Here is an 18,276-nt window from a genome sequence, read left to right on the forward strand (position 1 = left end):
AAACTGTAGTCAATAAGTATCATATGTTTGTAACATAAAGCATGAACAATACATGTTATGTCCTAAGGTAAAAGTTCAGAACAAAGAGAGGAGTGATTAGGCAAAAAAGGGATAGAAATAAAAGAGAGAGACAGATAGATAAGATGGGGATGTTAGCACATAGATGGCTATTGGGGTACAGCAGCTGTAGGTTTTTGTGACTATGTTTTCTTTAATCACGGTGTTAAGTAGAGATATTGCTAATACTTGACTCATCTAAGACTGAAACCAAGCCAGAGCTAGAGTACATGGCACCATTTTAATGGTCAGTTTTATAAGAAGAGAAAAGCCTCTGTTACACGGGCTGCTAGAACAGTCATTTGACCTATTCTTCAACCCTGTCTGGAATTGCTTCAGGGTTAAATTAGCCTTTCCTCTAAGACACACACGACAGAGCGTTGGAGGAGCACAGACAGAGTTTTCATTCCTCCACAGTACTGAGGCCTCATCTCTGAGCAAGGTGGCTTTGGTGCCAGTTAGTATCATGGTTTATTATGTGACAGGGTGCAAGTAACAGGTTAATTTTGATAGACAGACATGCCAGCTGTGTAAACTGAACTGGGGAAAACTATTTCTCACTGTTCCTCCCCACCCCACCCCCCGGAAGTAGACATTAAGTGATCTACCTTCCCCTGTTGGCTTTCCCTTGCCCTGTCCCTCCCATTCTCTCCCCTCTGTAGGAAAGATAAGGACTCTCTTTCCTGTGTTACTCATGAGTTCAAGTGTAGAACAATAAAATGGACTCAGAAGGTGGTTTATTCTGAATATTTCTGGTGAGAAATTGCTGGGTGACTTGGCACTGGGTTGATTTTAGCCTCTTTTATGTGAATTTAGAAATGTTTTGCCAAAAAATGGAACTAAGAGACTTTAGAACTAATTAAGGCAGGTAGAGGAACAAGCTAAACAAGGTAGCAGGGAGATAGATTCCTGAATGTGGATCAGGACAGAACACTGCTTTCTTGGGCCAAAGGCATGAAAAATAAAATTGAGAGTGGAGAGAGCAATTACTCTCAATTTAGAAACATGAAAATCAGATACAATGTGAGGACCTTATTTAGACCTGAAGTTAACAAAGCAACGTTCTTTTCAAAAAGGATATTTGTGAGGACATCAGGGAAATTTGCGTATGGTCTATGTATTAGCTGGTACTGAGGAATTAATGTTATTTTTATCAGATGTGATAATGACATTGCAGTAGAAAATAATCCACATGTTTTGGTCCATCTGAAGTAGGGGTGAAATGACAAAGTATGGGATTTGCAACCATGGAAATGCTAACAGATAAAGCAATTTTGACAAATTTTGGAAATTGTTGAATCTAGGTGATGGATGTAAATGGAGTGCAAGTGTTTTACCCGCCCTCCTGAACCCTGAGTTGAGTTGTACCTGCAATCCAGTGTGGTTATCCTGTCACAGCCACCAGACCACAGCCAGAGAAGCCAAACACCATCTCAAAGCTGCTTTTTTTTTTAAGTTATGTTCAGCTTGTCCAGAACTATTGATTCTGGAGTGAGGACCAGGATGTCGACCTAGATGCAGTTGGTTTCTCCAGCCCGCAGAAAATGGAGAGATGCTTTAAAACACAAATAACCGAACCTTTCACTTTATTCTCTAGAACCACCACAAGGCCTCAGACCTTCTATGATGGGAGTCATCCCTGTGCCAGAGGAGTGTGCCATATTCCAATGGCTGAGCCATTCTGTCCCAAAACAAGAGAGGTTTGTAATCTTTCTGGAATGTGCACCAAAATAAATCACGAGGGTTTGGGTGGCATTTAGAGTTAATTGGCTAAAAAGCACATGGTCCCTTTTGCTCTCTCAAGTTTACTTCCTATGTAAGGTTTTATGAAAAATTGTTTCCCTTTGCTCATAATGCCTCCTCTACTCAATCATTTGTAAGCCTAATCACTCAGAATTGCAACTTACCTTTTTTATAAGTCTGATTTTGCTATCAGGATATCTTTTAAATAATTTTAGTATAGACCAGCATATTAGTCAAGAGTATATAGTCTGGAACCAGATTATTTGGGACCAGATCTCTGCTCTTCAGCTTAATAACAGTATGTCATTGGACAAGTTACTTAACATCTCTGGGCTTCAGTTTCCTCATTTGTAAAGTGTAGCTAATGATTACATGGACCTCTTAGGACTGTGAGAGATAACAGTTGATATTTACAAAGTGCTTTGAACAATGCCTATTCGTATTGAAACATCCAATGACTGGTAACTGCTTTTTTAATTAAATTATTATTATTGATACTCTAAAAATTGTCTGGTTGACGTCATTTACCTTTGAGCCGCGTTTGGGCATTACTGTCCAGCCTCCTCTCCAGGATTATAGTAAAATCTCAGAACTAAGAGGCAGCTGCACAAAGGTCAGTGGTGGTATAAGGTGAGGAATCACAGCCTTAGCTCTCAAAGAATAAAAATGGCTAGCACAACTCAAAAGTTCATCTCTTGGTCCACGCATGGTACTTTTCATATCCCAGGTTTGAAAGTCAGGTGCAACCCAGCAGATTAGAGACATTGTTTGAGGTGAACTACCTCGTGAAATTTACTTATAAAATAACTTATAGAATATAAATACCTAAACATGTTAGTCATCCAGCTAATTTTAACATCTGCATGTGGAAAGCAGATCTTTGTTTTAGAGAGAAGACTAACAGCATTCTCATATATTCTGCTGATAACTATCCAGAAACGTATATATCTAAACGCATACATACGAACTTAACCTGCAGTTTTTTTAAACAAGTAAAAATGTACTTCCACAGAAGTCAGAGAAAATGCACATGCAGTGGTATATATGAAATGGCTCCCCACAACTTCTGGCTTTGCATTCTAGATTTTTTTTTTTTTTTTTTTTTTTGAGACCACAGTGGGGTTAAGGTGCCCTCGCTGTTAGCTTTGGGGAAACTAGTTTTTATATGACTGTGCAGGGGTGACCATAAAAGCTAAAATAAATCTGGAGATTTCAGGGGAAATAAGATGTGTATAAAATTCTTGTCCTTTTCAAAATGGGGACAGCTTGGGAAGAAATAGACTAGGGAGAGAGAGCGCATGTTCATAGGAAGTCTAAATCTCACCCCAGGCAGAAAGTAGTGACTTACAGTGTTAGGGGTAGAGGATGGGGAAGAAATGCTAGTGATATGTACAGAGCACATGTAAATGTGTGGTGGACAATAGTTACCTTTTCTGGCCTTTTTTGAGACCAAATTAATTCAGGTATTATTAGTCTAGACAAACCAAGGACCCCCACATAAAGATTAAAAGAGTCCTGTCCACACAAGGACATACACCTGGAGCATCCAGATCAGGTGACCAGGGAGACTGCCACTGGGCCCCATAGTACATCTACATAAGGCCACACTACTAAGCCCAGGAGACTTAGCAGCTCTATCTGATACATAGAAACAAAAACAGGGAGGCAGCCAAAGAAACATGGGTAGATGAACATGTCTCAGATGAACAAAACAGAGCTCCAGAAAAAGAACTAAACAACATAGAGACAAGCAATCTGCCAGATGCAGAATTCAAAACACTGGTTATAAGGATGCTCAGTGATCTCAGTCAGGACTTCAACAAAGAGATAGCAAACAAAAATGGAGAGAGAAAACATAAAGAACCAGTCAGAAAAGAAGAGTGAAATAATTGAAATAAAGAATACATTAAAAGGAATCAACAGATAAGATGAAGCAGAGGATAAAATCAACAATTTGGAATATAAGGTAGCAGGAAACACCCAATCAGTATCAATAAGAAAAAAGAATCCCCCCAAAATGAGGAAAATTTAAAGGGCCTCTGGGATATCATCAAGATACCAACATTTGCATCATAGGGATACCAGAAGGAGTAGCAAAAGAGCAAGGAATTGAAATCCTATTTGAAGAAATAATGATGGAAAACTTCCCTAACCTAGTGAAAGAAATAGACATACAAGCCCAGACAGTGCAAAGATTCCCATACACGATGAAACCAGAGGCCCACACCAAGACACATCATCATTAAAATGGTGAAGATTAAACACACAGAACCGCAAAAGCAGCAAGAGAAAAGCAGTTACCTACAAGGGAGCTCTCGTAAGACTGTCAGCTGATTTCTCAACAGAAACAGCAGGCCAGAAGGGATTGGCACAAAATATTCAAAGTGATTTAAAGTAAGGATCTACAACCAACATTACGCTACTGAGCAAAGAAAGCTATTACTTAGAATTGAAGAACAGATAAAGAGCTTCCCGGACAGGCAAGAAAAAGCTAAAGGAATTCATCACCACCAAACTGGTATTTCAAGAAATGTTAAAGGGACTTGTTTAAGAAGATGAAAAAAAATCAAAATAGGAATAATAAAATGGCAATAACTAGCAACAATTATTTTAAGTGTAAATGGATTAAATGCTCCAATTAAAAGTTAGGGTGGTTGAATGGATAAGAAAACAAGACCTTTACATATGCCGCCTACAAGAGACTCACTTCAGAGTGAAAGATACATACAGACTAAAAGTAAAGGGATGGAAAAGATAATTCATGAAAATGGAAACGGGGGAAAAAAAGCTAGGGTAGCAATACAGACACCAGACAAAATAGACTTTAAAACAAAGGCTATAACAACAGTTAAAGAAGGACCCAGTAATCCCACTTCTGGGTATTAATCCAAAGAAACCCAAAACTACCTCAAAGGAACATGTACATCCATGTGTTCATTGCAGCATTATTTACAGCAGCCAAGATATGGAGGCAACCTGGGTGTCCATGAGTGGATGAATAGATAAAGAAGAGATAGTGTATGTATAGATATAGATGTGTGTGTGTGTGCGCGCGTATATGTATATGTATATATACGTGCACACACACACACATACATACATACATACACAATGGAATATTACTCAGCCATAACAAAGAATTAAATTTTGCCATCTGCAACAACATTGGTGGACTTAGAGCATATTGTGCTGAGTGGAGTAAGTCAGGGAGAGACGAATGTCATGATTTCACTTATATGTGGAATCTAAACAACAGCTCATAGATACAGAGAACATTTTGACGGTTACTGGATTGTGGGGCGGGGGTTGGAGGGATGGGCAAAGAGGGGAAGAGATTAAGAGGTACAAATTGGTAGTTATAAAATTGTCATGGGGATGTAGAGTAGAGCATAGGGAATGTAGTCATATTGTGATAACTATGGTGTCAGATGGGTACTGCATTTATCAGGATGATCACTTCGTAAGTTAAATAAATGTCTAATCATTGTGTTGTACACCTGAAACTAATGTAATATTGTATGTCAACTATAATTGAACAAATAAAAATATAAGTTTTTTTTTCAAAAGGATAAAGGAATAGAAACAAGATGATTATTTTTCAACCTGTTTATTCAAGTTCAGGGTTATAGGTGGCCGGAGCCTGTCCCTGCAGCTTGGGGAGCCAGGCGAGAACGTACCTTTCCATAATAGGGCACACTCATACATACCCATCATCACTCAGACTGGGACAATTTAGATACAACCTAATGTCACATCTTTGGGGTGTGGGAGGAAACCTGAGTACCCAGAGAAAACCCACGCAAACATGTACAAACTGCATAAAGACAGTGGCCCCAGCCAGGAATCAATATTTTCTTTTTGTCTCATCAACATTATCACAAAATGTTGTTATTTGAGAACTGGCTATATTAATAATCGATAGAAGACAAGTTTAGCATTTATGTAATGTTTACAATGTGCCTGACACAATTCTTAGCTCATTTAATCCTCACAGTATTATACAGTATTATTCCCATTTTACAGATGAGAAAACTAAGACATACAAAGGCTAGTGAATTTTCAGCAATGCTTAAGTAGGTTAACAAGCTTAAAAGACTACTTTTTCCTTTTTTAATTAAAAAGGAATGTTGAAGCACAGGCTAAGAAAAAATGAAATTAATAACCTGGAGATTAAATGTGCATTATTTATTAAATAACATGTGCATTATTATTAAAGACACTGGGAAAAGTGGTCAGACTTTTAAATGTTTCTGAGATGCATGTGTGACCTTGCCACTAAAGAGGCACCAAGATAAGTTTATCCCTGTACAGAAAACATCTGCTCATGGCTCCGTCCTGTTTTTACTGTGTGTCCTCAGAGAGGCAATGGGCAAAAAAGATTTTGAAGAAATCGCTTTCTAATCAAAAAAAGCTCTTACAAAAGTCTTCAGATTTTGAATAGAAGAGTAATGAGAATGAATTTCTCAGGTGCTTGGAAACAGTTCTCAGCACATCTCCTTGAGGTATGTGGATAAGGAGCAGCACCTTAGCTGAGCCTTAGAGGTTAAGTGCTCAGACTCAAGTCCTTTTTCATAGCTCAGCTTCGTCTCTTAAAGCTGTTAAGAAGTAAGTGGGATTGAAACATGTAAACAAATTCCTCGCGCTTAGAAAAAGCTCACTGTTGGCTCTTCTCCCTGTGAGTTATATGAGTAGGGGCTGGGGAAACAATGTAAGTGGGTGAGAATCTAGGAAACTGATGTCCCAAGTTCCTCTAAGGGCCCGCAGCTACTAGGCTTTTATAATAAAAACCTTTAAGTAAGTGATCAACTTGTTAAACAGAGAGAACATAAAATATTAAGCTATATGTATGTTTGCATGTTTTGAGTTTACAATTCTTCCTTTGCTAGGTCCTTATAGAGACTGCTAAGAAACTAGGACTCCGGTGCCACTCAAAAGGAACAATGCTTACAATCGAAGGACCTCGTTTTAGTTCACGGGCAGAAAGTTTCATGTTCCGCGGCTGGGGGGCAGATGTTATCAATATGACCACAGTTCCAGAGGTGGTTCTTGCTAAAGAGGCTGGACTTTGCTATGCAAGTATCGCCATGGCAACAGATTATGATTGCTGGAAGGAGCATGAGGAAGCGGTATGTGGAATTCTCTTCTGAACATGTATGGCTATGATCACCATTAAGAGAGGATCTTAACTATTTGTTTCTATTGCATTAGTTCTAGAAACTGCCTTCCTACCAGGTTTTAAAGTCAGCTGTTAATACATTGACATTAGATATTACTAGATATGTTCCCTTTGGAAAATGAGAACCAAGATCTTCATAGGAAGGAAAGACACTTATTTAAGGATCAGCATTGTAGGCATATAGGAGTGTTGGGAATCATATTGAGACTTGGGCCTTATTTTAAGGATAAAGGTATTTATTGGTTATAATCTCCTTGTGCTGAGCTACTGTTTATTTTTTTCAAAGGGGAAAACTATATCTTACCTCTTCCTAGTAAGTGAACTCTACATTCATGTCTATCTGTTTAACCTAATATTCTATGCTCGATGTAGGAGTATGACAGCAAACAGACAGGTTTGTAAAGAGCCAACGTTCTGGGTTTTTTTGTGGGAGGTAGTGGGGTTGGGGCAGAGATTAAGCAAACCAATATGAGAAGGCTCAGGATTATAAAGAAATAGTGCGGTGAAATATAGGAGTACATCTCCTATATTTGAAGTCTGGGAAGCCTTCCTTAAGTGTGATGGGGAAGATAGGCTTGCTTGAGTGGAGCAGATGGGGAGAGAAAGAGGCAAAGCCATGGAGTCTGGGTAAGGATCTGAGGTGGGAGGACAGTGAGAGGTTTTAGGCAGGAAAGACAGCAAGGTCCAGCTGGCATTTGAGGACGCTGGACTACTGATGTCAGGCTTCCAAAACAAATACTTTCATTGTGGAAAACTTCAAACATCTGCAAAAGTAGAGAATCTAGTATAATGAATCCTAGTTACCCAATACTCAGCTTCTATAATTACCAGCCATGGCCAATTTTGTGTCACATACATACCCCCACCCACTTCCCTCTCCCCTGCCCTCGTTATTTTGAAGCAAATATTTTTCTAAAAGATCTCTTTTTTAAAAAAAATAATAATAAAAAATAACCGCAAGATCATTATTAGGTCAAAAAATATTGATATTCCTTAATATAACCAAATATCCAGACTGTTCACATTTTTTCTCTTGTGGTCCTCATTTTCGACTATTCAAATCAGGGTCCCTTACAATCCATACATTGCATTTGCATAATGTCTCAAGTCTCTGTTAATCTAATATTCCCCTCTTTCTTTTCATTCCTTGCATTTTACTTGAAGAAACCAGATCATTTGTCTCATTTTAAAATGCAGAAAGGGATAAAACTACAAGGAATTGTGAAGTGTAGGGTGGCTCTTCTGAGCACATTTAAAAGAGGTGACATCTCCCGCAGGGTCGCTCTTACGTAACACCAACCCAGAGCTGCTTATTTCACCATCCAATTGCATGTAAAACAGGAGGATATTCTTGCTTTCTGTCCATCCATGTGAATGGAATTTGAGTCATAGATGAACACTGGCTCTTTGTTTTGCACAAATACCTTACTCTTCAGTGTAATTAACTATGGGGATGCTTTTTATGTAAGATTATAAATCCTCACACAACATAATCCCTGACTTGGCAGCTCTGGTCACCTAAGGGATAGCTCAGCCTCATGGTATTGAGAAGCTGCTTCCAATTAATAGACTTCAGCCTCTGCCACTCCCTGAGAACAGATTGCTTCCTGCCTGTGGCTTTCTGCTCAGTCTAGGAACTGAGCTAACGGTGCTTTCCTTTAGTGGGTCACATGAGGTTTGGAAAGCACTCAGTTGGAGCTACTTCAGTTAAAAGTAGAGCAACTAGTAAGTGAGTAAGGCATGAGGGAAATAATGTTAAATGCCACAAAGAAGGAATAACCAAGTTGACATCATCTTGACCAGCCAAGTGTATCATTGTGCTTCAAACCAGTGCAGCCTGGCGTGATAAAAAGGTTTTCGATTTTCTAAACCCACCTTCAAATTCTTGTTCCTCCATTTACATGTGACACTGGGCGTGTTATTTAACAAGTTATCCTTTTCTGTAGGATGGAGCCACAGCCTGGAGATGAGAGGTGTGAGTTGTTCAGTTGTTGTTGTGACCTTGCCGGATTACTGGGAGCATTAAGCCAAATGATAGGTGTAATGCCGGCTCCTAGGACATGGTCATCAGATGGCAGCAATGATGGAGTTGGGAGTGGAAAGACCAAAAAGTTTATGAAGAAGGAAATTTTTGAGATTTGAACTGGACATTGAACAGAGGGTGAGGCTCGGTTGTAGGAGATTGGTAGAAAGGCATTTCGGGTGGAGCCCAGCAGTAGGAACAGAGGTCAGGATCCATATAAAGATATCAGCCATAGGAAAAGTATAAGGAAAAGACTAAATATGAGGTAAACCTCTTGGATGCTTTGACCCAGCATTCAAAGACTCCACCTAAAATGTGTCTGTACATGTACCTGGCAGGCACCCAGCTGGCCACTGCTTTGTGTTCCCTCTGCTACAGTACTTATCACTTTTTTCTAAACACATCTTGGTGTTTGTGGGAGGAGTCTAGACTTTATACTCCAGGAAATAGAATGAAAGGTGTAATCATTGTGCCCCTGAATTTTAGATTTCTTCTAAGCATAGTGAAGTGTGACAAGTACTCTACTTCCGATCATCCATTTCATATTCACAACTTTTCCACCATTTTTTTTATTCTCTAGTTATATATAAAAGTAGACAATAATGGTGAGGGGAGGGCAAAGAGATTGAGAGGTGCAGGTGGATGGTTGCAGAATAGACATGGAGATGTGGAGTATAGCATGAGGAAGATAGTTAATCTTGGAATGAATATGTGGGGGGAGAGAAGGGATACTAGATTTGGTGGGGTGATCGCTTTGTGAGTTGTGTGGATCTTCGATCAATATGCTGTACAGCTGAGGCTGGTGTGTTGTATGCCAACTATAATTGAAAAAAACTCATTGAATTGTACAATTTAAAGAAAAAAGTAGACAATAATATGAACTTTCGTGATTACAACATCCAGCTTCAACCATTATTATATCAGCTTATAGCTAATCGTATTTTATCTATACTCTGATCCATAACTTTTTCCATAAACCTGTATGGAGATATCTAACAGAACCACATTGCCGTGATTATCTAACATAATCACAATGCCAACAGTAATTCCTTAATAAACCCAGGCAAAATTCCAGTTTCTAATTATCTCAAATATCTCAAATGATTTTTCTTTCCAGACTTTCTAAAAAGAAACTCGTCGTTTGACCTGTACAGTTTCCCAGTCTGAAATGCAGAAATCATCTCCTTAGAGTAGTAGTTCTCTGTCTTCTGTACTTTCTGTAAATTGGCAGCTGGATCTAAAGATTTAATCAGATTCAGGTGTCATAGTGTTTTGTTTTTCCATCAGGATAGTGGGTTGTTTATTTGATTTGGCTGTTTTTGTTTTGTTTTGTTTTGTAATGTTAGCAACTCATCCATTCATTGGGAGCTCTAAAAAGGAAACATGGTGGTACTTTGAGTGCATCGTTTTTATTTATTAGCTAGAAGATTTCTTTAAAGATGTGTTTATCTTCTGACTGGTTGATTTTTCAATGTAGTGATAGTTTTAAGACTGGAATCCATTCTGTGGACATAGGGAAAATAGCCACAGCTTTCTGAACAATGCTAACACATTATACATCTGAGACAGTTTCTCAGACACCATATTGAAAACGAGTGGTGCTTTTCAGAGGTGTCATTGAGTTTCTCCAATACCTCCCCCTGGGACTAAGCCCTCTTGATAAATGCAGGACTTGGGCTCAGGATTGAAACTAGAGTAAACTGACTTCACAGATCAGGTGAGAACTCAGGATAATGTTCTATGAAAGCAGTGGAATTTTTAATTGTTTGAAATAATCCCATGCTGTTGTTTTCCTAGGTTTCAGTGGACCGGGTTTTAAAGACCCTGAAAGAAAATGCCAATAAAGCCAAGAGTTTACTTCTCACTACCATACCTCAGATAGGGTCCATGGAATGGTCAGAAACTCTCCATAATCTGAAGGTAAGTATCCTCAGCCATCTGCAGGCAGACACTTCCATAGGTCCTCAGCTGCCTTACCTCTTATTTGCATTTCACCCTTGGTCCATCCCCTCACGTATTTTATACTAACCTAGATATTTTCTAGAAGTTTGCATGCCATTTACTACCATAATAACCTTTCGTGAAATTGTGTAGTCATATCTGGCTGGTAATGCAAAGCCATTGGAAGCTGAGGTGGGGAGAGTTTTATTATCTGCTCTACCAGGTCTAGAGGATAAATTTTCTTTAATGAATAAATGATAGCCCCTTTTCCTAAGAAGTGTTTCCTCATAATTGAAACAGAAAGCCCTTCTTATCATGAAAAGGAGAACAGAAAATAAATGCTGAGTTGGGGGCCATTTGTTTAGAAACATTTACATGCAGGTGAATGTGAGTATTATGCAATAGAGCAACACAACTTCAGTTCCTTTAAATAAGCACACTATTGATTTATGGGAAATGTGACTCATACTTTTGCTGCTGCTGCTGCTGAAGTTAATGTTATCTGCAAGATGTGATGGGTTGTTGTTTTTTGTTCTTTAGGTTTCCCAACTAACCCCATTTTGAATATATAGTCTCTTGAACTTGAGAATTTGTCAAACAATAGATTATTTCAGCTTCATTTTTAAGTAAAAATGCTGGATGTTAGAAATCATTGTTCTCCTCTCCTTCTCTGAAGCTTTTGAAAGTGTGTGTAAAATTGTGTAGTTTTCTGTGTATACATTTTTAAAAAGGGTTAGTATGTGTAGCTTTCATCAAATTCTCAAAGGGATATATGACGTAAAAGACAAAATGAAGAATTGCCGCTCTAGACAAAATTGAGAATTATGGCCTTTATTCTATAGCATTAAGGAACACCTTACAGTAACTCTTTATTCCGGGGTAGTGTTTTTCAGTCCTGTCAACACTGCAATGTATATTATTCATTCACTAATTCATTTCATAAATAGTGAGTGCCCAATATTGTGAAGCTGTGCTTGGCAAACATACATAAGACTTGCTGACAGGAAGAAGATCCTATTCTGTTTGGAGATACTAACATATTAAAATTTCAGTGAGTTTTTTCAGTGGGATAAGGTAAAAAATGGAGGTTGCATGAACAAAAATCCAGTCTGTGGGTTGGTGTATAAGTGTCCTAGTGCAACACTCCCCAACCTTTTCGGCACCAGGGACCGGTGCTCCTATGAGAATCTAATGCCTGATGATCTGAGGTGGAGCTGAGGTGGTGATGCTAGCGCTGGGGAGCAGCTGCAAATACAGATGAAGCTTCGCTTGCTCGCTTGCCCTCCTGCTGTGCAGCCCAGTTCCTAACAGGCCATGGACTAGTACTGGTCCATGGCCCAGGGGTTGGGGACCTCTGTCCAAAAGGGGTTGCAGAAAAGTGAGAATCAGAGCAGTCCTCTGAGATAAGCATTATAAACCTCACTTTATAGGAAAAGAGAGTGAGGAATTAAGAGTTAAGAGTTATGCAGAAAGTCCCATATCTGGTTAGTGATTTTTACTTTGGTGAACATGAGAATTTTCTGGAGAGTTTATTAAAAGTGTATGTCCCATGAGCCCTCAGTCTAGAAAACTAGAATAGGGTTTTCAACCAGCATTCCAGGTGATTATCATGCATATTAGTCACTGCCTACAGTGAGTGTTTGGTTAATTGTGATCTGTGCCTACTTGCTTCCTTTCAGAATATGGCCCAGTTTTCTGTTTTATTACCAAGACATTAAAAATAGCATGGCTGCTCAGAAGACAAGAAGACTTTCTAATTCTCATCATTTCGGAAATTCCCACTCAACTTGAAAATACGCAGAAAGGCTTTCATGCTGCTCCCTGCCAAGGAAAAACGTGTGATCAGACAAGACATTTCCAATATGAAAGATGCCTTCTGAAAAACATGGACTGCTTCAGAAAACAGAGGGAAAGCAAATACGAGTAAACATGTGGGAAACTTCTTACACTTTAGAAAAAAGACAAGAAGACACCATTCACCCATGCCCTCATTCAATTTATAATAAGGGTAGGAGGTAACATCCAGTTTCCTGTGTTGCCGGGGAATATGAAGATGAACTGAGACTTTTGGGCTTTTTATTGGTGTCACTGTAAATTGGTACAGTCTCTCTGCGGGGGTCCGGGGGGCAGTTTGGTAAATGTATCAAAAGGCTTAAAAATACTTACACCCTTTGTGCTGGTTACTCCTAGGAATTTATCTTTAAAAAATTAGCAGAAATACATACAAGAATTATGTATAAAGAAGGATGTTTAGTATTAGTTGTAATAGCAAATATTCAAAACAATCAATATCCAAAAATTGGAAATAAATTATGGTTTAGCTCTAATTAGTTGTGAAGCAGCCAACTGAAGATCATGTTTTTACACAGTAATGTCCTGAAGAATTTATCGCTCTATAATATGAAATGAAAAAACGGTTATGTAAACATTTTACAGTACTAATTTTGTTTTAAAATTCTATGTAAATGTACAAAACAACTAGAAAGAGATTATCTTTTGTGATTGTATTTGGAGGGGATACTGGATAATTTTAATTTCCTTTATATTTTTCTGCCTTTACATTTTTTTCTACAATGAATATAATCAAATAGTAAAGTTGTTTAAAAATAGGCCTTTTGAGCCACACTTCTCTTGCTCAGGCCCACTTCCACATGTAGAAGTGTACTTTCCCTTCTAATAAAGCTTTTCTTTTCTGCTGTAAAAAAATAAAATAAAAATGACTTGGATCCAGTTTTTGAAAACCACACTATTTCTCATAATAAAGCAAAATTTAAGATGGTAATGCTAAGAAAAGTTCTGTTTGAGTTCTATCTTTGTTTTTAAAAAAGGATCATTAATGACTTAACAGTGTTACTTGTGTTTACAACAACTTCTTGAAAAAGCTGGCCATTTAAAACTGGTATAGTCTTAAACTATCTAAGAGACTATATACATACATAATTTGCCAGATATTCTTTAAATTAATATTATACTTGTTTCTACTTTTTATGAGTTGATGAATTATTTTACAAATTGTAGCTTTTTGTTTTCTAATAAGATGGAAGCTTGCCTCTTACCCTTTTTTTGTTGTCAGTCTTATAGGAATCTGTTTTGTCTTCTATCACAGGAAGATCTTTTTTTCCCCAGAATTACTAATTTTCTTCTTACTGTGTTCTATTACTGAGTCCTTAATGATGTATCTTTTGTCTGTTTAAAGAATCTGTGAAGTCAATGTGTTTGTGTCTGTGAGACTACCTTCAAGAAAATAAGCTAATTATAAACAGTAAAATAAACCAGTTACCCTCTAGCATTAATATTGATTTAATGTTTGGGTTACATGTGATTATGACTCTTGCATTCTCTAATGCAGTGGTTTCAACTCTGGTGGCATGTTAAAGATCCATGAAGAACCTAGAGAATCTGAACCAAGGATTCTCTGGTTCTGTAACCCATGATCATTTTCACTACATGGTACTGTATACTATACTTTTCTTCAGTTTTAGATGTCTGAAAATGTCAAAGCTAAAACTGGCAATTTTCTTGCTACCTTCAGGAGGTACTCCCCAACTTAGGTACTTTTCTTGATCCAGTAGTAGCCTTTTCTAGCATCCTTATTTCCAGACTTCTCAAATGGAGTATATCCCTGTTTTCTGTTACTCATCATTCACTCCTTATACAAAATCACTATAATTTTCCTCATAACTCCTTGAGGACTTTGCTGACCATTTTTCCTCCAATACTTCTCACTTCTATGATTCATCACCATTTTTAATTTTTTATAACTACTTAAGTGAACGCCGTGATCAGTTTTGAGACTGGAAGTTTCCCTAGTGGATTATGGGCATAAAGGAAAAGTTCTAGCTTAGTGACTAGGCCCTTGGAAGAGAGCCAAGTTACTGATGAATACATTTGCATCTACTTAAAAATTTTTATCGGTGTTATGATTTGCTTATTTTTGTTCTGCTGTTTTTTTTTTTTTAAATGAATTTGAGGATGAGACAACCAGAATAGTTCATATGGAAAGTTTTAACCAGAAAAAGAGTAGAGAAGCTAGAATAGCAGGGTTACATTTTAGACAAAATATTTTGCAAATTAACCTCAGTACATCCTGGAGTTTTTCATACTAGGCACCTGAAAAAGATATGGACTTGATTTCATAAGTATTTTGTTGCAGAGCAACATAAAATATTTTCAGAATAAAAAATCATTTGATGATTTCATTTGAAGAAGATTAAAGGAAATTGTCAGTGCTTTCAAACTATGCCCTCAATTTTATAGATGATTCAGAGTTAAAAAGTCTACATATCGGAATGTGATGACATTAGTGAACTGCTCTTTTTGACCTCACTTTAGTGTACAAATCCCTCCCTCATAGGAAGGCCAACTCCAAATATATACAAAAATACAAAGTATAGTAATGAATGCTTATCCATCACCCAGCTTTAAGAATTAATCTGTTTCTTCTAAACCCACCCACTACCCTCTCATGTTATTTTGAAGCATTTCTTATATATTGCATAATTTCATCCATGAATACTTCAATGTTACTTCTAAAGGATAACTATTTTTAAGGTAGCCATGAAACAGCACACAAAGTTAATAAAAATTCCTTAATGTCATCAAATATGCAGTGAATATTGAAAAGTTAAAATGTCTCAAATGCCATTTTTTACACATTGTTTATTTGAATCAGGATCCGTTAGAGTTTACACATTGCAAGTGTTTGGTATGTGTTTTTATTTTTAATCTCTGTGCTCTACCTCCCCCTCCCCTCCCCCTTCTCTTCTCTCTCTGAAACCCAGTTGCTTGTCCTTGACAGGTTCATATAATACAGATCCTTATTACTATATCCCCATAGTGTAGTTTAATATAGTCCTTTGTCCTCTATTACCTCTAAACTGATAAATTGAATCTAGACATCTTTTTTTGAGGACTACTTAAAAGGAGGTGTGGTATGTTCTTCCATGAGGAGAGTCATAATGTCATCTCTTGGATGTTAGCAGCCATCAGCTTTTAATGCTTCCCTATCCATTAATATGAGCTGCAAAAAAAAATTATATTCAAAGTTACTCCCATTTAAACATGAAAAGTAAGATGACAACATCCCTGTTTGAAATAAGATTAAAAACAATATACACAGAAAGTATTTCATACTATTTAACATTCATAGCAAACAAACTTAGTAAAGAAGGAATCTTTAGAATTTATGAATTCCTTAGAATTTATGAATGGATCAGGAATAATGACTAGAAATAAAGCCACAGGATGAAAAAATACATGAAAATAACGAATCTCTATCTTAAAATACTAGGCAGGTTGAAAAAAAATAGTACTGAAGGAAATTTAAAATATAGTCAAAATTAGAAACTCAGATTTAGAAAATTAGAATGATGAGGTGGATTATGAACTCAAGAAAAAACCCAGGATGCAGAGAGAAATAAAGAGATTGAAAATATGGTAGCTTGAAACATAAAAGATAGCAGAAGTTCTAACATAAATCCTATTAAGAAAATAACATGTTCCAGAAAGAAGAAATAAAGAAAACGGGTAGCGTGACAGCGTGGGGAACTCTGGACTCGCTCACCAGCAAAACTAGCAAAAGATTATTTTAAAACCACCAGTTAAAATCTCTGGATATGGCCAGAGGACACAGCAACAAAAGAAACACATTCAAGAAAATTTATTAAAATGTGTTAAGAACAGTGAGGGTCTGTGGAATTTGAACTGAGATCATGTCTTCCTTCTTCCCTCCCGACTTAGCAAGATGGAAACTTCACTCCAGTCTGGTGCAGCCAGGAACATAAGGCCCCATCTCCTTTAGCTCCCAGTTGGAGAGCTATTTTATCCCACGAGGGCAGGATGTCAGTATTTCTCAACCTATTCCCACCTACCTGTTACTGAAGCTAAGTTATGGGCAAGTGTAGGTGAGAGGTAGAGTTTCTCTTCTGCCCAGACTCCAAGGAGTTTCTACCCTGGGTGTGGTGTTGCTGAGACTATTGGGACCCCAATCATCTTTCTCCTGTCCAGTTAGGCAGTGGTTTCATGCTAGGAGAGAGAGTCAAGCAACAAAGAGCTAAAGGTACTGTCCCCACCACCACCACTACTGAATACTCAGCTTCTAAATTGGGAGTGTTACTCAGAGTGAAGCTTGCTATTGTCTCCACTTCTAGCCCTTTAGTCATAACTCAAAGATTTTGCCTGGAGGCAGAGCAAGCCATAAGCCAGAGAGCTCCTATTCTCTTTCTAAAGGAACAAACCTCATTTGGAAGAGTTTGGAGAAGTTCAAGTCTAAAGGTGCTCTCAAAAACAGTGAAAGTTGTACTGACAGGGGATTGAGGTGATTATTAGTCCAATCGTTGAACATATAATGAAACTGCAGGCTGGCTAGTTTGTATGAGGGAACCTGGGAAGGACAGCTGGAAGGAGACTGGCGTCAGAACAAATCTCAATAAATGACCTTCAGAACTATCCCTTCAAAGGAGTCTGAATTTCATTGGTTTATTGGTGAGCAATTTATGCCCCAGGACATTAGTGAAAGCAATAAAGAAATTATTCAGCAATTAGTAGAGCTTAACAGTTGGGTATGATTAAGAGATGAGACAGTCAAAGAGAACCCTGTGAAAACCACTGTTAACCCAGGGTGACTGGACATAAACCAAGAATATGCTCCCTGAGGAGCAATATCAGAAGCTTACCAGGGCAGGAGAGAAATAGACTTTACTAAAATAACCCAGCTAGTTACTAAACAAAAACAAAAAAACAAACAAACTGTGGACACCAGGCCTGTAATCCAAGGTCTGGCTGTTATCTAAGGCCTGGCTGGTCCAAGGTCTGGCTGTGATCCAGGCCTGCATCTAAGCATAGGACCCCAGACTTAGAAAATATGTAAACATGTTTCAGCTTATTGTATCACGCATGTGTGGCTGAATGGCACTTTTGTTCTCTGCTATGTGAGGAGACATGCGGTCCCAAGAGAGCAGAAGGGGAGCACAGAAAGGGGAGCAGAAGAAGTGTGCGCAAGACTGTGTGCCCCATGCAATAGACTGCACTCCCCAATAGAACTGCACTTCTCAACAGAAGTGAGCTCCATGTAATAAAGTTGGTGCCTGCTGTCTCATTCTCATGTCTGCCTCTTGTGCATTCTTTCGACTGGGCGTCAAACCATTAAACCTTCCCTTTTCGGTCAGCAATATCGTTGACCCTGACACAAACAAACAAAACTTAGCAAATAACAACAACAAGCACTAGAGAGGAGGCACCTGTACCCAGATTTGCTACAATACATTATCTAAAATATCCAATTTCCAACAAAAATTATTAGTCATGCAAGGAAACAGGAAAGTATGACCCATACTCC

The 18,276-nt window shown here is 38.0% G+C and overlaps 1 protein-coding gene across 1 annotated transcript in view; it reads left to right on the top strand.

Moving 5' to 3' along the window:
• Positions 1-14,233, top strand: part of MTAP (methylthioadenosine phosphorylase) — a 41,372-nt gene extending 27,139 nt beyond the window's left edge. Inside the window, exons 5-7 of the mRNA XM_011369729.2 lie at positions 6,687-6,926; positions 10,797-10,919; positions 12,620-14,233. Of these exons, the coding sequence (XP_011368031.1) occupies positions 6,687-6,926; positions 10,797-10,919; positions 12,620-12,658 (402 nt within the window). The 3' untranslated portion in view covers positions 12,659-14,233. The remainder of the gene's footprint in view (positions 1-6,686; positions 6,927-10,796; positions 10,920-12,619) is intronic.
• Positions 14,234-18,276: the final 4,043 nt, after the last annotated feature.

This window comes from Pteropus vampyrus, unplaced genomic scaffold, assembly GCF_000151845.1.
Source record: "Pteropus vampyrus isolate Shadow unplaced genomic scaffold, Pvam_2.0 Scaffold153, whole genome shotgun sequence".
NCBI lineage: Eukaryota > Metazoa > Chordata > Mammalia > Chiroptera > Pteropodidae > Pteropus > Pteropus vampyrus.